The sequence below is a fragment of the Telmatherina bonti genome (assembly GCF_933228915.1).
Source record: "Telmatherina bonti genome assembly, chromosome: 19".
Taxonomy (NCBI): domain Eukaryota; kingdom Metazoa; phylum Chordata; class Actinopteri; order Atheriniformes; family Telmatherinidae; genus Telmatherina; species Telmatherina bonti.
Genome location: NC_136617.1, coordinates 6,871,408 through 6,892,489, shown reverse-complemented (window position 1 = coordinate 6,892,489; position 21,082 = coordinate 6,871,408). Strand labels below are relative to the sequence as shown.

The 21,082-nt window shown below is 51.9% G+C and overlaps 1 protein-coding gene across 2 annotated transcripts in view; it reads left to right on the top strand.

Moving 5' to 3' along the window:
- Positions 1-4,858: 4,858 nt before the first annotated feature.
- The window catches only part of LOC306770330 (putative C-mannosyltransferase DPY19L4), a 37,451-nt gene continuing 21,227 nt past the window's right edge, over positions 4,859-21,082 (top strand). For both annotated transcript variants that reach the window (XM_079259188.1, XM_079259187.1), the window contains exons 1-2: positions 4,859-5,187; positions 5,319-5,429. In XM_079259188.1, the coding sequence (XP_079115314.1) occupies positions 5,094-5,187; positions 5,319-5,429 (205 nt within the window). In that variant the 5' untranslated portion in view covers positions 4,859-5,093. The remainder of the gene's footprint in view (positions 5,188-5,318; positions 5,430-21,082) is intronic.

Below are 21,082 nucleotides of genomic sequence, written 5' to 3'. Positions count from 1 at the left end.
ATGAATAAATGACTTAAAGAAAATCACTTAAAGGAGGCAAAATGAGAAGAGGGGGTGTGGAGCCCAATCCCAGTTGGTCTGTAGAAAACCTGACGAGTCTCCTGTGGAACGAGCAACACGGCTAAATGTGTTGGTCCAAGCGCCGAAAGCTGCCAGAATCCCAGAATGATCACCTGATGGTGTGTACAGGTGTGTGTCGCTCGCAGGCGGTGTGTGTACAGGTGTGTGTCGCTCGCAGGCGGTGTGTGTACAGGTGTGTGTCGCTCGCAGGCGGTGTGTGTACAGGTGTGTGTCGCTCGCAGGCGGTGTGTGTACAGGTGTGTGTCGCTCGCAGGCGGTGTGTGTCGCTCGCAGGCGGTGTGTGTACAGGTGTGTGTCCCTCGCAGGCAGTGTGTGTACAGGTGTGTGTCCCTCGCAGATGGAGGGATGGCATCTTATTGATTCCCAGAAAAATCCAACATAGAGGATCTGAGCAGGTTTTCACACGTTTTATGTCCGGCCCTTCTCAGTCACCATAACCATACATACATGTTTTATGTGATAAAACCATCAGATTACCACAAGATACCACAGGATACTGGGTGATACTGCGTGATCCTGCGTGATACTGCGGGATACTGGGTGATACTGGGTGATCCTGCGTGATACTGAGTGATACTGCGTGATCCTGCGTGATACTGGGTGATCCTGCGTGATACTGGGTGATACTGCGTGATCCTGCGTGATACTGCGTGATCCTGCGTGATACTGCGTGATCCTGCGTGATACTGGGTGATCCTGCGTGATACTGCGTGATCCTGCGTGATACTGCGTGATCCTGCGTGATCCTGCGTGATACTGCGTGATCCTGCGTGATACTGCGTGATCCTGCGTGATACTGCGTGATACTGCGTGATACTGCGTGATCCTGCGTGATCCTGCGTGATACTGCGTGATCCTGCGTGATACTGCGTGATACTGCGTGATCCTGCGTGATACTGCGTGATCCTGCGTGATACTGCGTGATCCTGCGTGATACTGCGTGATCCTGGGTGATCCTGGGTGATCCTGGGTGATCCTGCGTGATACTGCGTGATCCTGCGTGATACTGCGTGATACTGCGTGATCCTGCGTGATCCTGCGTGATCCTGGGTGATCCTGGGTGATACTGGGTGATCCTGCGTGATACTGGGTGATCCTGCGTGATACTGGGTGATCCTGCGTGATACTGGGTGATCCTGCGTGATACTGGGTGATCCTGGGTGATCCTGCGTGATACTGGGTGATCCTGCGTGATCCTGGGTGATCCTGCGTGATACTGGGTGATCCTGCGTGATACTGGGTGATCCTGGGTGATCCTGCGTGATACTGGGTGATCCTGCGTGATACTGGGTGATACTGCGTGATACTGGGTGATCCTGCGTGATACTGGGTGATACTGGGTGATCCTGGGTGATACTGGGTGATCCTGGGTGATACCTCGGGATACTGGGTGATACCTCGGGATACTGCGTGATACTGGGTGATACCTCGGGATACTGGGTGATACCTCGGGATACTGCGTGATACTGGGTGATACTGCGTGATACTGCGTGATACTGCGTGATACTGGGTGATCCTGCGTGATACTGGGTGATACTGGGTGATACTGGGTGATACTGCGTGATACTGGGTGATCCTGCGTGATACTGGGTGATCCTGCGTGATACTGGGTGATCCTGCGTGATACTGGGTGATACTGCGTGATACTGGGTGATACTGGGTGATCCTGCGTGATACTGGGTGATCCTGCGTGATACTGGGTGATACTGCGTGATACTGGGTGATACTGCGTGATCCTGCGTGATACTGGGTGATCCTGCGTGATACTGGGTGATCCTGCGTGATACTGGGTGATACTGCGTGATACTGGGTGATACTGCGTGATACTGGGTGATCCTGCGTGATACTGGGTGATACTGGGTGATCCTGCGTGATACTGGGTGATACCTCGGGATACTGGGTGATACCTCGGGATACTGGGTGATCCTGCGTGATACTGGGTGATACCTCGGGATACTGGGTGATACCTCGGGATACTGGGTGATACCTCGGGATACTGCGTGATACTGGGTGATACTGCGTGATACTGGGTGATCCTGCGTGATACTGGGTGATCCTGCGTGATACTGGGTGATACTGGGTGATCCTGCGTGATACTGGGTGATACTGGGTGATACCTCGGGATACTGGGTGATACCTCGGGATACTGGGTGATACCTCGGGATACTGGGTGATACCTCGGGATACTGCGTGATACTGGGTGATCCTGCGTGATACTGGGTGATCCTGCGTGATACTGGGTGATCCTGCGTGATACTGGGTGATACTGGGTGATCCTGCGTGATACTGGGTGATACCTCGGGATACTGCTTGGCAAAGCGTGATAATGCAGGATACTGTGGGATCCCGCGGTATCCTGGTGATTGGGTCATTCTTCCTCTTCCCTGGCAGCGTTGCACTTTGTGTGATTTATAATTGAAACTGTTTTGTTTGCCAAGTCCTCTGCATGAACTTGTGAAAATCTGTTTGCTTAAACCTTGGAAGTGAAATGAACATCAGACGAGTCTTTTCTTGCAGATTTCTGTCTCACTCCCAGTAATCCCAGTAGAGGAACTTCTATGTAATCTAATCTATCTGTTTGATCACCATATATGTTTAAATGAGAAACAATCTGTTCTTTGGACACTTTCTGGATGTTGTCTTTAAAATATTCCCACCATGGAACAGAAAGATGAAATGGTTGGGAAAATCGGATAGAAAAATTGAATATCGGGATTTTTTGCTTCAAAATTTTAAAATTGCTTTTTTTTTTTTGTGTTAAAAAAATCTCTTTTTTTCAAATAAATAGAAGTAGTCCATTATTTTAAAAAAAGTTTGTCATTTTTGTTATTTTAAGTGATCTTTTTATTTGTCTTGGGTATTTTAGCAGCAGAATGATGGTCTGGCTGCTGGGTTGTTTTTCCTCTTTGAAAGCAAGAAAAATGATGAGCAGAAAATATTAATCAACAAAAATCAGCGATATCAAAGAATGGTGAGAATCACAATTTAAATTGAATCGGCACCCAAAAAGTCTGAATCGAATCAAAAGTCATCGTCACCTCCCTAGAAAGCATATTAATCTGTTTGTATAAGCACTAAAGCAGGGTGCAGCGTAAACCTTTTATTTATAATAACCAAAGTCTGACTTCGTCCTCGTCAGATTTATTTACAACATTTTGGTCATGAAAAGACAGAAAACAGGAAAAATTCCAGGTTTACTCTTTAGAAATGATCATTAGATCCATATTTGAATTGATACATCTGGAACACCGATCACTGCATACACTGCCTGGACTTAAGATGCATGTTGGGAAGTTAGAACACACACACACACACACACACACACACGGGCTTTTCCACTGACTGTGAGGAGAATATAACACTTTGATCACATGAACAGCAGATATATCCACTGTGCATGTCCTGATCTAAACTCCTATTGGTTGGTGGGAATGCATTTAAACCTGAAGGAACCATGAGGGGCCCTTTCGTTCTGCCACCATGTTGGACTCGGGTCACATTAACCTGAAAGGCTTCCAGAACAACGGCGTGATGTTACATAAGTCGTAGCAACACTGTCGGTATCCATGCCTTCCATCTAGCAGTCTTTATCTACGGCTCTACATCCATCGTTGGTGTTGGGAAGAAAAAGTCCTCGTGCACAGGAAGAGTTACGGAGCATCACCTGGCATCAGGCTCATCAGCCTCAGTGGGACTTACTGGGAAATCAGCAGAAAACCCAACATGAGCAATGGATTTGTTGAAGGTGCACTGTGATGCTCTGGTTCAGCGGCCACGTTGCTCCGGAAGCCCAAAAGGAGCAAACGCTGCTTTTTGAGTCTTATCATGCATCTTGTGACACTGTAATATATAGATAGTTGGAGGAAATTCAGCTGGTGTCAGTTTGTAATTCTCAGTCCTCCCAAAGTGCTAAAACCGCCTGTAAACAGCATTCCTAGATCAACATGCTTTTCTGGAATCCTTTGGAGTTCATGCAAAAACATGGAAAGCTTAAACTTTTAACCAAAAGTTAAAGTTATTATAACTGGAAGTAGGATTTACTTATTTAAAACTAAAGCTTTGAAAATTAATAACTAGTTTCAATAATTTCATAGAAGCTTTCACTTATTTTATTTAATTTAGTCAAGTTTCTTTTTCTGTGTTATAATAGTTGAACGTGAGAATAACGATCCAGACATCAAACAATCACGATCAAGCAAGATTTTCTGTTGCTTTGTTTTATTTCAGTTTACTTTATTTAGTTAAGTTTCTGTTTCTGGCTTCTAATCATAGACATGTATATAATGTCTATGGGTTATAATCGTCATAATATTGATCCAGAGATCAGCCAATCACATCAAGCAACAGCTTCTGTTGCGTTCGCAGAAAATGGGAACTTGGAAAGAACTCATTTTTGCTAGAAATAATAAATTAAATTAAAAAAAAGAAACGGGTGATCTGTTTTCTTAATTGGTAACATTGTTAGATGTATTACGACAAAAAGCATTGTACATTACCTATATTATTTATTTATTTATTTATTTTTCCTTTTTTTTAAAGTTAATGAAGCAGATTTAAAGTTAAGCGTCTTTGGCTAAGTTGTTTTTAAGCTAAACATTAGTTTAATTTAGAAAATGAATAGTAAGCACAACATCAAGTTTTAGGTAAGCCACGGTTTTGGTTTTTTTTTTTGTTTTGTTTTTTTTGTAAGCCTAAATTTTAGAAGCGAAAAAGATTTCTTTATTCTTTAGTTTAGTTTTTCCATTTCCGAGGCATCCTGAACGCAGCAGCGGGGAACAGGACGCGCCGCAGCCTGGAGGAGGAAAAGCTCAGAGTTTACTGAACATCTCCGCAGAAACTGGGCTGTGTTGCTGTTTTGTTTGCGGATCCCAGCTGGAAACCAGTCTCCTTATAAACATCTGGACAGTCTCCCTGTCAGTTCAGATCTAAGAGCAGACAGAAAGGAGCGAAGGCCGGCTAGCTGGCTGCTAGCTGGCATGCTGCTGCAGCTCCGGGAATAATTCCACCTCGTCATGACTGATCTCAGATGCCGGAAGTCTGGAAGTTTAAAACAAGACTCTGAAGATAAAGAAGAGAAAGAAGATGAACCAGAGCTGCAAACCAAACGTGAGTGGAGCTGTTTTAGCTAAGCAAACTGTTAGCCTCTAGTGCAGAAACATGAAGGTGCTTTAACTTCAGCTGAAGGTGTGTGTTGGGTGTTCTGACGTCAGGTTGTGTTTGTTGTGATACCTGAGCAGGTGTGGACACAGAGCAGGAGGAGGTGAGTGTGTCCAGAGGTGAAGGAGAAGGTAAAGATGCACAGCAGGAAGCATCAGTCCCAACTGGATCCCACAAGAGTTCCTCAGCCTGTAAGTTTCCATTTATTTCTATTTATTTCTTCACTCTGATCTCATTCATTTAAAAAGAATATTCTGCCTTTAGTCCAGGATTCATTTAATTTAAGTTCAAGTTGATTTATCCAGCACATTTCTACAGCAGCAGCTGCCCAAAGTGCTGAACAATAAAACAACAAACAACAACACTGCACATTTAAAAATAAATAAAATCTGGACACAAAACAAAAATCTAAAAAGTAAAAGAATTAAAATACACAAAGAAAAAGCTCAGGTATGACCAAATGCCAGCTCAAAGAAGTGGGTTTTAAGGACAGACTGAGCAGCTCTGATGTAAAGGAGAAGGTTATTCCAGATCGTCGGAGCAGCAACAGAAAAGGCTGGATTTTAATCCGGCCGATGGGACCTGAAGTAAAGAGGAGCTGAGAGTCCTGGCTGGAGCATGTTCATGTCACAACTCTGACCGATACAAGGGAGCCAAACCATTTAAAGCTTTAAAAACAATCAATAAAATCTTGTACTGGGTCCTAAAACTAACAGGAAGCCAGTGCAGAGAAGCGAGAACAGTGGTGATGTGATCGTAACGTCGTGTTCCTGTCAGAGCCGCAGCGTTTTGGTGCAAAGTTAACTGATCAACGCCAAAATAAAGAGAGTTACAATGATCTAAACAGGACATCATGAGCAGGTGGAAAACTTTTTCCAGGGCAGGGTTATTAAAATAAGGCTTTGATTTGTTTCATAGTTCTTTGCTTTGACTTAAATCCGACTTTGCACGCGTCAAACATTGTGATGATTAATATAACATAATGATTTAATGCTGTTTTCTGTTTAGTTGATCAATCAAAACTTTATTTGTAGAACACTTTCACATACTTCAAAGTAATCAAAGTGCTGTACAGGTAAAATAACATAAATCAACATTAAAAGCACTGAAATAAAGACAACAAAATAGTTAAGTTATAGTTAACAGCATCTGTCTCTGTTTGTGCTGACCGCCTGCACGGTTGCAAGGCATTTACAAATCTAAATAAAGAAAATAAAACATCAGACGGGAAAGGCGGTTTTCCCAGTTTGTAACCAGAAGCAACTGGTTGGCAGGAACTGGGATAAATAAGCAGAGTTCATACTGGGATCAAGCTGTTCCAGTCAGAGGAAGATCCAATCCACTTTATTTATAAAACACATTTTAAGAACAGAATGTCGCCAAAGTGCTGCACAGAGTTGAATATCACAAAATAAAAATAACACGAAAAAGTAGTGTTGTTAAAATAATAAAAACAGGTAAAACAATTAAAAATAAATAAATACGCAATAAAATAATTAAAAGGAAAAATAAAACAAATAAAAGACACAGAGAACCACACAACTCACAGTGTTAAAAGCCGAAGAATAAAAGTGACTTTTAGACGAGACTTAAAGCTCTCCACTGTGTAGGCGGCAGAGCATTCCAGAGTCTCGGACCGACTCCGGGGAACGGCCCGGTCCCTCTCGTCTTAAGTCCTGAGATGACATGAGATCTTTACCGTTCGGGCTCGTGTCTACAGGCTGGCCTTGCAGGAATCTTCTCCGTTTAGAGCCGTTGCTGAACGTTCTGATTTGCTGCTGTGAACGTGTTTGCGGCGTCTTGCAGGACTGAACGTGTTTGTGGCGTCTTGCAGACGTGAACGTGTTTGTGGCGTCTTGCAGGACTGAACGTGTTTGCGGCGTCTTGCAGGACTGAACGTGTTTGTGGCGTCTTGCAGGACTGAACGTGTTTGTGGCGTCTTGAAGACGTGAACGTGTTTGCGGCGTCTTGCAGGACTGAACGTGTTTGCGGCGTCTTGCAGACATGAACGTGTTTGCAGCGTCTTGAAGACGTGAACGTGTTTGCGGCGTCTTGCAGGACTGAACGTGTTTGCGGCGTCTTGCAGGACTGAACGTGTTTGCGGCGTCTTGCAGGACTGAACGTGTTTGCGGCGTCTTGCAGGACTGAACGTGTTTGTGGCGTCTTGCAGGACTGAACGTGTTTGCGGCGTCTTGCAGAGGTGAACGTGTTTGCGGCGTCTTGTAGACGTGAGCGTGTTTGCGGCGTCTTGCAGGACTGAACGTGTTTGCGGCGTCTTGCAGGACTGAACGTGTTTGCGGCGTCTTGCAGGACTGAACGTGTTTGCGGCGTCTTGCAGGACTGAACGTGTTTGCGGCGTCTTGCAGGACTGAACGTGTTTGCGGCGTCTTGCAGGACTGAACGCGTTTGCGGCGTCTTGCAGGACTGAACGTGTTTGCGGCGTCTTGCAGGACTGAACGTGTTTGCGGCGTCTTGCAGGACTGAACGTGTTTGCGGCGTCTTGCAGGACTCAACGTGTTTGCGGCGTCTTGCAGGACTCAACGTGTTTGCGGCGTCTTGTAGACGTGAGTGTGTTTGCGGCGTCTTGTAGATGTGAGCGTGTTTGCGGCGTCTTGCAGGAATGAGCGTGTTTGCGGCGTCTTGCAGGAATGAGCGTGTTTGCGGCGTCTTGCAGGAATGAGCGTGTTTGCGGCGTCTTGTAGACGTGAGTGTGTTTGCGGCGTCTTGTAGATGTGAGCGTGTTTGCGGCGTCTTGCAGGAATGAGCGTGTTTGCGGCGTCTTGCAGGAATGAGCGTGTTTGCGGCGTCTTGTAGACGTGAGCGTGTTTGCGGCGTCTTGTAGACGTGAGCGTGTTTGCGGCGTCTTGCAGGAATGAGCGTGTTTGCGGCGTCTTGCAGACGTGAACGTGTTTGCGGCGTCTTGCAGACTGAACGTGTTTGCGGCGTCTTGCAGGACTGAACGTGTTTGCGGCGTCTTGCAGGACTGAACGTGTTTGCGGCGTCTTGCAGGACTGAACGTGTTTGCGGCGTCTTGCAGACATGAACGTGTTTGCGGCGTCTTGCAGGACTGAACGTGTTTGCGGCGTCTTGCAGGACTGAACGTGTTTGCGGCGTCTTGCAGGACTGAACGTGTTTGCGGCGTCTTGCAGGACTGAACGTGTTTGCGGCGTCTTGCAGGACTGAACGTGTTTGCGGCGTCTTGCAGGACTGAACGTGTTTGCGGCGTCTTGCAGGACTGAACGTGTTTGCGGCGTCTTGCAGGACTGAACGTGTTTGCGGCGTCTTGCAGGACTGAACGTGTTTGCGGCGTCTTGCAGGACTGAACGTGTTTGCGGCGTCTTGCAGACGTGAACGTGTTTGCGGCGTCTTGCAGACGTGAACGTGTTTGCGGCGTCTTGCAGGACTGAACGTGTTTGCAGCGTCTTGCAGGACTGAACGTGTTTGCGGCGTCTTGCAGGACTGAACGTGTTTGCGGCGTCTTGCAGGACTGAACGTGTTTGCGGCGTCTTGCAGGACTGAACGTGTTTGCGGCGTCTTGCAGGACTGAACGTGTTTGCGGCGTCTTGCAGGACTGAACGTGTTTGCGGCGTCTTGCAGGACTGAACGTGTTTGCGGCGTCTTGCAGGACTGAACGTGTTTGCGGCGTCTTGCAGGACTGAACGTGTTTGCGGCGTCTTGCAGGACTGAACGTGTTTGCGGCGTCTTGCAGAGGTGAATGTGTTTGCGGCGTCTTGTAGACGTGAGCGTGTTTGCGGCGTCTTGCAGACATGAACGTGTTTGCGGCGTCTTGCAGACTGAACGTGTTTGCGGCGTCTTGCAGGACTGAACGTGTTTGTGGCGTTTGCAGGACTGAACGTGTTTGTGGCGTCTTGTAGACGTGAGCGTGTTTGCGGCGTCTTGCAGACATGAACGTGTTTGCGGCGTCTTGCAGACGTGAGCGTGTTTGCGGCGTCTTGCAGGACTGAACGTGTTTGCGGCGTCTTGTAGACGTGAGCGTGTTTGCGGCGTCTTGTAGACGTGAGCGTGTTTGCGGCGTCTTGTAGACGTGAGCGTGTTTGCGGCGTCTTGCAGGACTGAACGTGTTTGCGGCGTCTTGTAGACGTGAGCGTGTTTGCGGCGTCTTGCAGACGTGAGCGTGTTTGCGGCGTCTTGCAGGAATGAGCGTGTTTGCGGCGTCTTGCAGGAATGAGCGTGTTTGCGGCGTCTTGTAGACGTGAGCGTGTTTGCGGCGTCTTGCAGGAATGAGCGTGTTTGCGGCGTCTTGCAGACGTGAGCGTGTTTGCGGCGTCTTGCAGACGTGAGCGTGTTTGCGGCGTCTTGCAGGACTGAACGTGTTTGTGGCGTTTGCAGGACTGAACGTGTTTGTGGCGTCTTGTAGACGTGAGCGTGTTTGCGGCGTCTTGCAGACATGAACGTGTTTGCGGCGTCTTGCAGACGTGAGCGTGTTTGCGGCGTCTTGCAGGACTGAACGTGTTTGCGGCGTCTTGTAGACGTGAGCGTGTTTGTGGCGTCTTGTAGACGTGAGCGTGTTTGCGGCGTCTTGTAGACGTGAGCGTGTTTGCGGCGTCTTGCAGGACTGAACGTGTTTGCGGCGTCTTGTAGACGTGAGCGTGTTTGCGGCGTCTTGCAGACGTGAGCGTGTTTGCGGCGTCTTGCAGGAATGAGCGTGTTTGCGGCGTCTTGCAGGAATGAGCGTGTTTGCGGCGTCTTGTAGACGTGAGCGTGTTTGCGGCGTCTTGCAGGAATGAGCGTGTTTGCGGCGTCTTGCAGACGTGAGCGTGTTTGCGGCGTCTTGCAGACGTGAGCGTGTTTGTGGCGTCTTGTAGACGTGAGCGTGTTTGTGGCGTCTTGTAGACGTGAGCGTGTTTGCGGCGTCTTGCAGACGTGAGCGTGTTTGCGGCGTCTTGCAGGACTGAACGTGTTTGCGGCGTCTTGCAGGAATGAGCGTGTTTGCGGCGTCTTGTAGACGTGAGCGTGTTTGCGGCGTCTTGTAGGACTGAACGTATTTGCGGCGTCTTGCAGGACTGAACGTGTTTGCGGCGTCTTGCAGGACTGAACGTGTTTGTGGCGTCTTGCAGACGTGAACGTGTTTGTGGCGTCTTGCAGGACTGAACGTGTTTGCGGCGTCTTGCAGGACTGAACGTGTTTGCGGCGTCTTGCAGGACTGAACGTGTTTGCGGCGTCTTGCAGAGGTGAACGTGTTTGCGGCGTCTTGTAGACGTGAGCGTGTTTGCGGCGTCTTGCAGGACTGAACGTGTTTGCGGCGTCTTGCAGGACTGAACGTGTTTGCGGCGTCTTGCAGGACTGAACGTGTTTGCGGCGTCTTGCAGAGGTGAACGTGTTTGCGGCGTCTTGTAGACGTGAGCGTGTTTGCGGCGTCTTGCAGACTGAACGTGTTTGCGGCGTCTTGCAGACTGAACGTGTTTGCGGCGTCTTGCAGACGTGAGCGTGTTTGCGGCGTCTTGCAGGACTGAACGTGTTTGCGGCGTCTTGTAGACGTGAGCGTGTTTGTGGCGTCTTGTAGACGTGAGCGTGTTTGTGGCGTCTTGTAGACGTGAGCGTGTTTGCGGCGTCTTGCAGGACTGAACGTGTTTGCGGCGTCTTGTAGACGTGAGCGTGTTTGCGGCGTCTTGCAGACGTGAGCGTGTTTGCGGCGTCTTGCAGGAATGAGCGTGTTTGCGGCGTCTTGCAGGAATGAGCGTGTTTGCGGCGTCTTGTAGACGTGAGCGTGTTTGCGGCGTCTTGCAGGAATGAGCGTGTTTGCGGCGTCTTGCAGACGTGAGCGTGTTTGCGGCGTCTTGCAGACGTGAGCGTGTTTGTGGCGTCTTGTAGACGTGAGCGTGTTTGCGGCGTCTTGCAGGACTGAACGTGTTTGCGGCGTCTTGTAGACGTGAGCGTGTTTGCGGCGTCTTGCAGGACTGAACGTGTTTGCGGCGTCTTGCAGGAATGAGCGTGTTTGTGGCGTCTTGTAGACGTGAGCGTGTTTGCGGCGTCTTGTAGGACTGAACGTATTTGCGGCGTCTTGCAGGACTGAACGTGTTTGCGGCGTCTTGCAGGACTGAACGTGTTTGTGGCGTCTTGCAGACGTGAACGTGTTTGTGGCGTCTTGCAGGACTGAACGTGTTTGCGGCGTCTTGCAGGACTGAACGTGTTTGCGGCGTCTTGCAGGACTGAACGTGTTTGCGGCGTCTTGCAGAGGTGAGCGTGTTTGCGGCGTCTTGTAGACGTGAGCGTGTTTGCGGCGTCTTGCAGACATGAACGTGTTTGCGGCGTCTTGCAGACTGAACGTGTTTGCGGCGTCTTGCAGGACTGAACGTGTTTGCGGCGTCTTGCAGACTGAACGTGTTTGCGGCGTCTTGCAGGACTGAACGTGTTTGTGGCGTTTGCAGGACTGAACGTGTTTGCGGCGTCTTGTAGACGTGAACGTGTTTGTGGCGTCTTGTAGACGTGAGCGTGTTTGCGGCGTCTTGCAGACATGAACGTGTTTGCGGCGTCTTGCAGAGGTGAACGTGTTTGCGGCGTCTTGCAGGACTGAACGTGTTTGCGGCGTCTTGTAGACGTGAGCGTGTTTGTGGCGTCTTGTAGACGTGAGCGTGTTTGTGGCGTCTTGTAGACGTGAGCGTGTTTGCGGCGTCTTGCAGGACTGAACGTGTTTGCGGCGTCTTGTAGACGTGAGCGTGTTTGCGGCGTCTTGCAGACGTGAGCGTGTTTGCGGCGTCTTGCAGGAATGAGCGTGTTTGCGGCGTCTTGCAGGAATGAGCGTGTTTGCGGCGTCTTGTAGACGTGAGCGTGTTTGCGGCGTCTTGCAGGAATGAGCGTGTTTGCGGCGTCTTGCAGACGTGAGCGTGTTTGCGGCGTCTTGCAGACGTGAGCGTGTTTGTGGCGTCTTGTAGACGTGAGCGTGTTTGCGGCGTCTTGCAGGACTGAACGTGTTTGCGGCGTCTTGTAGACGTGAGCGTGTTTGCGGCGTCTTGCAGGACTGAACGTGTTTGCGGCGTCTTGCAGGAATGAGCGTGTTTGCGGCGTCTTGTAGACGTGAGCGTGTTTGCGGCGTCTTGTAGGACTGAACGTATTTGCGGCGTCTTGCAGGACTGAACGTGTTTGCGGCGTCTTGCAGGACTGAACGTGTTTGTGGCGTCTTGCAGACGTGAACGTGTTTGTGGCGTCTTGTAGACGTGAGCGTGTTTGTGGCGTCTTGTAGACGTGAGCGTGTTTGTGGCGTCTTGTAGACGTGAGCGTGTTTGCGGCGTCTTGTAGGACTGAACGTGTTTGCGGCGTCTTGCAGGACTGAACGTGTTTGCGGCGTCTTGCAGGACTGAACGTGTTTGCGGCGTCTTGCAGGACTGAACGTGTTTGCGGCGTCTTGCAGGACTGAATGTGTTTGCGGCGTCTTGCAGGACTGAACGTGTTTGCGGCGTCTTGCAGGACTGAACGTGTTTGCGGCGTCTTGCAGGAATGAGCGTGTTTGCGGCGTCTTGTAGACGTGAGCGTGTTTGCGGCGTCTTGTAGGACTGAACGTATTTGCGGCGTCTTGCAGGACTGAACGTGTTTGCGGCGTCTTGCAGGACTGAACGTGTTTGCGGCGTCTTGCAGGACTGAACGTGTTTGCGGCGTCTTGCAGACATGAACGTGTTTGCGGCGTCTTGCAGGACTGAACGTGTTTGTGGCGTCTTGCAGACATGAACGTGTTTGCGGCGTCTTGCAGGACTGAACGTGTTTGCGGCGTCTTGCAGGACTGAACGTGTTTGCGGCGTCTTGCAGAGGTGAACGTGTTTGCGGCGTCTTGTAGACGTGAGCGTGTTTGCGGCGTCTTGCAGACATGAACGTGTTTGCGGCGTCTTGCAGACTGAACGTGTTTGCGGCATCTTGCAGGACTGAACGTGTTTGTGGCGTTTGCAGGACTGAACGTGTTTGCGGCGTCTTGTAGACATGAACGTGTTTGTGGCGTCTTGTAGACATGAACGTGTTTGCGGCGTCTTGCAGACATGAACGTGTTTGCGGCGTCTTGCAGACGTGAGCGTGTTTGCGGCGTCTTGCAGAACTGAACGTGTTTGCGGCGTCTTGTAGACGTGAGCGTGTTTGTGGCGTCTTGTAGACGTGAGCGTGTTTGTGGCGTCTTGCAGACTGAACGTGTTTGCGGCGTCTTGCAGGACTGAACGTGTTTGTGGCGTTTGCAGGACTGAACGTGTTTGCGGCGTCTTGTAGACATGAACGTGTTTGTGGCGTCTTGTAGACGTGAGCGTGTTTGCGGCGTCTTGCAGACATGAACGTGTTTGCGGCGTCTTGCAGACGTGAGCGTGTTTGCGGCGTCTTGCAGAACTGAACGTGTTTGCGGCGTCTTGTAGACGTGAGCGTGTTTGTGGCGTCTTGTAGACGTGAGCGTGTTTGTGGCGTCTTGCAGACTGAACGTGTTTGCGGCGTCTTGCAGGACTGAACGTGTTTGCGGCGTCTTGCAGGACTGAAAGTGTTTGCGGCGTCTTGTAGACGTGAGCGTGTTTGCGGCGTCTTGTAGACGTGAGCGTGTTTGTGGCGTCTTGTAGACGTGAGCGTGTTTGCGGCGTCTTGCAGGAATGAGCGTGTTTGCGGCGTCTTGTAGACGTGAGCGTGTTTGCGGCGTCTTGTAGACGTGAGCGTGTTTGCGGCGTCTTGCAGGACTGAACGTGTTTGTGGCGTCTTGTAGACGTGAGCGTGTTTGTGGCGTCTTGCAGACGTGAGCGTGTTTGCGGCGTCTTGCAGACGTGAGCGTGTTTGTGGCGTCTTGTAGACATGAGCGTGTTTGCGGCGTCTTGCAGGACTGAACGTGTTTGCGGCGTCTTGTAGACGTGAACGTGTTTGTGGCGTCTTGCAGACTGAACGTGTTTGCGGCGTCTTGCAGGACTGAACGTGTTTGCGGCGTCTTGCAGGACTGAACGTGTTTGCGGCGTCTTGTAGACGTGAGCGTGTTTGCGGCGTCTTGCAGACGTGAGCGTGTTTGCGGCGTCTTGCAGACGTGAGCGTGTTTGTGGCGTCTTGTAGACATGAGCGTGTTTGCGGCGTCTTGCAGGACTGAACGTGTTTGCGGCGTCTTGTAGACGTGAGCGTGTTTGCGGCGTCTTGCAGACGTGAGCGTGTTTGCGGCGTCTTGCAGGAATGAGCGTGTTTGCGGCGTCTTGCAGGAATGAGCGTGTTTGCGGCGTCTTGTAGACGTGAGCGTGTTTGCGCCGTTTTGCAGGACTGAACGTGTTTGCGGCGTCTTGTAGACGTGAGCGTGTTTGCGGCGTCTTGTAGACGTGAGCGTGTTTGCGGCGTCTTGCAGACGTGAGCGTGTTTGCGGCGTCTTGCAGGAATGAGCGTGTTTGCGGCGTCTTGTAGACGTGAGCGTGTTTGCGGCGTCTTGCAGGAATGAGCGTGTTTGCGGCGTCTTGTAGACGTGAGCGTGTTTGCGGCGTCTTGTAGACGTGAGCGTGTTTGTGGCGTCTTGCACACGTGAACGTGTTTGCGGCGTCTTGCAGACGTGAGCGTGTTTGCGGCGTCTTGCAGGAATGAGCGTGTTTGCGGCGTCTTGTAGACGTGAGCGTGTTTGCGGCGTCTTGCAGGAATGAGCGTGTTTGCGGCGTCTTGTAGACGTGAGTGTGTTTGCGGCGTCTTGTAGACGTGAGCGTGTTTGCGGCGTCTTGCAGGACTGAACGTGTTTGCGGCGTCTTGTAGACGTGAGCGTGTTTGTGGCGTCTTGTAGACGTGAGCGTGTTTGTGGCGTCTTGTAGACGTGAGCGTGTTTGCGGCGTCTTGCAGGACTGAACGTGTTTGCGGCGTCTTGTAGACGTGAGCGTGTTTGCGGCGTCTTGCAGACGTGAGCGTGTTTGCGGCGTCTTGCAGGAATGAGCGTGTTTGCGGCGTCTTGCAGGAATGAGCGTGTTTGCGGCGTCTTGTAGACGTGAGCGTGTTTGCGGCGTCTTGCAGGAATGAGCGTGTTTGCGGCGTCTTGCAGACGTGAGCGTGTTTGCGGCGTCTTGCAGACGTGAGCGTGTTTGTGGCGTCTTGTAGACGTGAGCGTGTTTGCGGCGTCTTGCAGGACTGAACGTGTTTGCGGCGTCTTGTAGACGTGAGCGTGTTTGCGGCGTCTTGCAGGACTGAACGTGTTTGCGGCGTCTTGCAGGAATGAGCGTGTTTGCGGCGTCTTGTAGACGTGAGCGTGTTTGCGGCGTCTTGTAGGACTGAACGTATTTGCGGCGTCTTGCAGGACTGAACGTGTTTGCGGCGTCTTGCAGGACTGAACGTGTTTGTGGCGTCTTGCAGACGTGAACGTGTTTGTGGCGTCTTGTAGACGTGAGCGTGTTTGTGGCGTCTTGTAGACGTGAGCGTGTTTGTGGCGTCTTGTAGACGTGAGCGTGTTTGCGGCGTCTTGTAGGACTGAACGTGTTTGCGGCGTCTTGCAGGACTGAACGTGTTTGCGGCGTCTTGCAGGACTGAACGTGTTTGCGGCGTCTTGCAGGACTGAACGTGTTTGCGGCGTCTTGCAGGACTGAATGTGTTTGCGGCGTCTTGCAGGACTGAACGTGTTTGCGGCGTCTTGCAGGAATGAGCGTGTTTGCGGCGTCTTGTAGACGTGAGCGTGTTTGCGGCGTCTTGTAGGACTGAACGTATTTGCGGCGTCTTGCAGGACTGAACGTGTTTGCGGCGTCTTGCAGGACTGAACGTGTTTGCGGCGTCTTGCAGGACTGAACGTGTTTGCGGCGTCTTGCAGACATGAACGTGTTTGCGGCGTCTTGCAGGACTGAACGTGTTTGTGGCGTCTTGCAGACATGAACGTGTTTGCGGCGTCTTGCAGGACTGAACGTGTTTGCGGCGTCTTGCAGGACTGAACGTGTTTGCGGCGTCTTGCAGAGGTGAACGTGTTTGCGGCGTCTTGTAGACGTGAGCGTGTTTGCGGCGTCTTGCAGACATGAACGTGTTTGCGGCGTCTTGCAGACTGAACGTGTTTGCGGCATCTTGCAGGACTGAACGTGTTTGTGGCGTTTGCAGGACTGAACGTGTTTGCGGCGTCTTGTAGACATGAACGTGTTTGCGGCGTCTTGTAGACGTGAGCGTGTTTGCGGCGTCTTGCAGACATGAACGTGTTTGCGGCGTCTTGCAGACGTGAGCGTGTTTGCGGCGTCTTGCAGAACTGAACGTGTTTGCGGCGTCTTGTAGACGTGAGCGTGTTTGTGGCGTCTTGTAGACGTGAGCGTGTTTGTGGCGTCTTGCAGACTGAACGTGTTTGCGGCGTCTTGCAGGACTGAACGTGTTTGTGGCGTTTGCAGGACTGAACGTGTTTGCGGCGTCTTGTAGACATGAACGTGTTTGTGGCGTCTTGTAGACGTGAGCGTGTTTGCGGCGTCTTGCAGACATGAACGTGTTTGCGGCGTCTTGCAGACGTGAGCGTGTTTGCGGCGTCTTGCAGAACTGAACGTGTTTGCGGCGTCTTGTAGACGTGAGCGTGTTTGTGGCGTCTTGTAGACGTGAGCGTGTTTGTGGCGTCTTGCAGACTGAACGTGTTTGCGGCGTCTTGCAGGACTGAACGTGTTTGCGGCGTCTTGCAGGACTGAACGTGTTTGCGGCGTCTTGTAGACGTGAGCGTGTTTGCGGCGTCTTGTAGACGTGAGCGTGTTTGTGGCGTCTTGTAGACGTGAGCGTGTTTGCGGCGTCTTGCAGGAATGAGCGTGTTTGCGGCGTCTTGTAGACGTGAGCGTGTTTGCGGCGTCTTGTAGACGTGAGCGTGTTTGCGGCGTCTTGCAGGACTGAACGTGTTTGTGGCGTCTTGTAGACGTGAGCGTGTTTGTGGCGTCTTGCAGACGTGAGCGTGTTTGCGGCGTCTTGCAGACGTGAGCGTGTTTGTGGCGTCTTGTAGACATGAGCGTGTTTGCGGCGTCTTGCAGGACTGAACGTGTTTGCGGCGTCTTGTAGACGTGAACGTGTTTGTGGCGTCTTGCAGACTGAACGTGTTTGCGGCGTCTTGCAGGACTGAACGTGTTTGCGGCGTCTTGCAGGACTGAACGTGTTTGCGGCGTCTTGTAGACGTGAGCGTGTTTGCGGCGTCTTGCAGACGTGAGCGTGTTTGCGGCGTCTTGCAGACGTGAGCGTGTTTGTGGCGTCTTGTAGACATGAGCGTGTTTGCGGCGTCTTGCAGGACTGAACGTGTTTGCGGCGTCTTGTAGACGTGAGCGTGTTTGCGGCGTCTTGTAGACGTGAGCGTGTTTGCGGCGTCTTGCAGACGTGAGCGTGTTTGCGGCGTCTTGCAGGAATGAGCGTGTTTGCGGCGTCTTGTAGACGTGAGCGTGTTTGCGGCGTCTTGCAGGAATGAGCGTGTTTGCGGCGTCTTGTAGACGTGAGCGTGTTTGCGGCGTCTTGTAGACGTGAGCGTGTTTGTGGCGTCTTGCACACGTGAACGTGTTTGCGGCGTCTTGCAGACGTGAGCGTGTTTGCGGCGTCTTGCAGGAATGAGCGTGTTTGCGGCGTCTTGTAGACGTGAGCGTGTTTGCGGCGTCTTGCAGGAATGAGCGTGTTTGCGGCGTCTTGTAGACGTGAGTGTGTTTGCGGCGTCTTGTAGACGTGAGCGTGTTTGCGGCGTCTTGCAGGACTGAACGTGTTTGCGGCGTCTTGTAGACGTGAGCGTGTTTGTGGCGTCTTGTAGACGTGAGCGTGTTTGTGGCGTCTTGTAGACGTGAGCGTGTTTGCGGCGTCTTGCAGGACTGAACGTGTTTGCGGCGTCTTGTAGACGTGAGCGTGTTTGCGGCGTCTTGCAGACGTGAGCGTGTTTGCGGCGTCTTGCAGGAATGAGCGTGTTTGCGGCGTCTTGCAGGAATGAGCGTGTTTGCGGCGTCTTGTAGACGTGAGCGTGTTTGCGGCGTCTTGCAGGAATGAGCGTGTTTGCGGCGTCTTGCAGACGTGAGCGTGTTTGCGGCGTCTTGCAGACGTGAGCGTGTTTGTGGCGTCTTGTAGACGTGAGCGTGTTTGCGGCGTCTTGCAGGACTGAACGTGTTTGCGGCGTCTTGTAGACGTGAGCGTGTTTGCGGCGTCTTGCAGGACTGAACGTGTTTGCGGCGTCTTGCAGGAATGAGCGTGTTTGCGGCGTCTTGTAGACGTGAGCGTGTTTGCGGCGTCTTGTAGGACTGAACGTATTTGCGGCGTCTTGCAGGACTGAACGTGTTTGCGGCGTCTTGCAGGACTGAACGTGTTTGTGGCGTCTTGCAGACGTGAACGTGTTTGTGGCGTCTTGTAGACGTGAGCGTGTTTGTGGCGTCTTGTAGACGTGAGCGTGTTTGTGGCGTCTTGTAGACTTGAGCGTGTTTGCGGCGTCTTGTAGGACTGAACGTGTTTGCGGCGTCTTGCAGGACTGAACGTGTTTGCGGCGTCTTGCAGGACTGAACGTGTTTGCGGCGTCTTGCAGGACTGAACGTGTTTGCGGCGTCTTGCAGGACTGAATGTGTTTGCGGCGTCTTGCAGGACTGAACGTGTTTGCGGCGTCTTGCAGGAATGAGCGTGTTTGCGGCGTCTTGTAGACGTGAGCGTGTTTGCGGCGTCTTGTAGGACTGAACGTATTTGCGGCGTCTTGCAGGACTGAACGTGTTTGCGGCGTCTTGCAGGACTGAACGTGTTTGCGGCGTCTTGCAGGACTGAACGTGTTTGCGGCGTCTTGCAGACATGAACGTGTTTGCGGCGTCTTGCAGGACTGAACGTGTTTGTGGCGTCTTGCAGACATGAACGTGTTTGCGGCGTCTTGCAGGACTGAACGTGTTTGCGGCGTCTTGCAGGACTGAACGTGTTTGCGGCGTCTTGCAGAGGTGAACGTGTTTGCGGCGTCTTGTAGACGTGAGCGTGTTTGCGGCGTCTTGCAGACATGAACGTGTTTGCGGCGTCTTGCAGACTGAACGTGTTTGCGGCATCTTGCAGGACTGAACGTGTTTGTGGCGTTTGCAGGACTGAACGTGTTTGCGGCGTCTTGTAGACATGAACGTGTTTGCGGCGTCTTGTAGACGTGAGCGTGTTTGCGGCGTCTTGCAGACATGAACGTGTTTGCGGCGTCTTGCAGACGTGAGCGTGTTTGCGGCGTCTTGCAGAACTGAACGTGTTTGCGGCGTCTTGTAGACGTGAGCGTGTTTGTGGCGTCTTGTAGACGTGAGCGTGTTTGTGGCGTCTTGCAGACTGAACGTGTTTGCGGCGTCTTGCAGGACTGAACGTGTTTGTGGCGTTTGCAGGACTGAACGTGTTTGCGGCGTCTTGTAGACATGAACGTGTTTGTGGCGTCTTGTAGACGTGAGCGTGTTTGCGGCGTCTTGCAGACATGAACGTGTTTGCGGCGTCTTGCAGACGTGAGCGTGTTTGCGGCGTCTTGCAGAACTGAACGTGTTTGCGGCGTCTTGTAGACGTGAGCGTGTTTGTGGCGTCTTGTAGACGTGAGCGTGTTTGTGGCGTCTTGCAGACTGAACGTGTTTGCGGCGTCTTGCAGGACTGAACGTGTTTGCGGCGTCTTGCAGGACTGAACGTGTTTGCGGCGTCTTGTAGACGTGAGCGTGTTTGCGGCGTCTTGTAGACGTGAGCGTGTTTGTGGCGTCTTGTAGACGTGAGCGTGTTTGCGGCGTCTTGCAGGAATGAGCGTGTTTGCGGCGTCTTGTAGACGTGAGCGTGTTTGCGGCGTCTTGTAGACGTGAGCGTGTTTGCGGCGTCTTGCAGGACTGAACGTGTTTGTGGCGTCTTGTAGACGTGAGCGTGTTTGTGGCGTCTTGCAGACGTGAGCGTGTTTGCGGCGTCTTGCAGACGTGAGCGTGTTTGTGGCGTCTTGTAGACATGAGCGTGTTTGCGGCGTCTTGCAGGACTGAACGTGTTTGCGGCGTCTTGTAGACGTGAACGTGTTTGTGGCGTCTTGCAGACTGAACGTGTTTGCGGCGTCTTGCAGGACTGAACGTGTTTGCGGCGTCTTGCAGGACTGAACGTGTTTGCGGCGTCTTGTAGACGTGAGCGTGTTTGCGGCGTCTTGCAGACGTGAGCGTGTTTGCGGCGTCTTGCAGACGTGAGCGTGTTTGTGGCGTCTTGTAGACATGAGCGTGTTTGCGGCGTCTTGCAGGACTGAACGTGTTTGCGGCGTCTTGTAGACGTGAGCGTGTTTGCGGCGTCTTGCAGACGTGAGCGTGTTTGCGGCGTCTTGCAGGAATGAGCGTGTTTGCGGCGTCTTGCAGGAATGAGCGTGTTTGCGGCGTCTTGTAGACGTGAGCGTGTTTGCGCCGTTTTGCAGGACTGAACGTGTTTGCGGCGTCTTGTAGACGTGAGCGTGTTTGCGGCGTCTTGTAGACGTGAGCGTGTTTGCGGCGTCTTGCAGACGTGAGCGTGTTTGCGGCGTCTTGCAGGAATGAGCGTGTTTGCGGCGTCTTGTAGACGTGAGCGTGTTTGCGGCGTCTTGCAGGAATGAGCGTGTTTGCGGCGTCTTGTAGACGTGAGCGTGTTTGCGGCGTCTTGTAGACGTGAGCGTGTTTGTGGCGTCTTGCACACGTGAACGTGTTTGCGGCGTCTTGCAGACGTGAGCGTGTTTGCGGCGTCTTGCAGGAATGAGCGTGTTTGCGGCGTCTTGTAGACGTGAGCGTGTTTGCGGCGTCTTGCAGGAATGAGCGTGTTTGCGGCGTCTTGTAGACGTGAGTGTGTTTGCGGCGTCTTGTAGACGTGAGCGTGTTTGCGGCGTCTTGTAGACGTGAGCGTGTTTGCGGCGTCTTGCAGGAATGAGCGTGTTTGCGGCGTCTTGCAGGACTGAACGTGTCTGCGGCGTCTTGTAGACGTGAGCGTGTTTGTGGCGTCTTGCACACGTGAACGTGTTTGCGGCGTCTGTAAGACGCTGTTC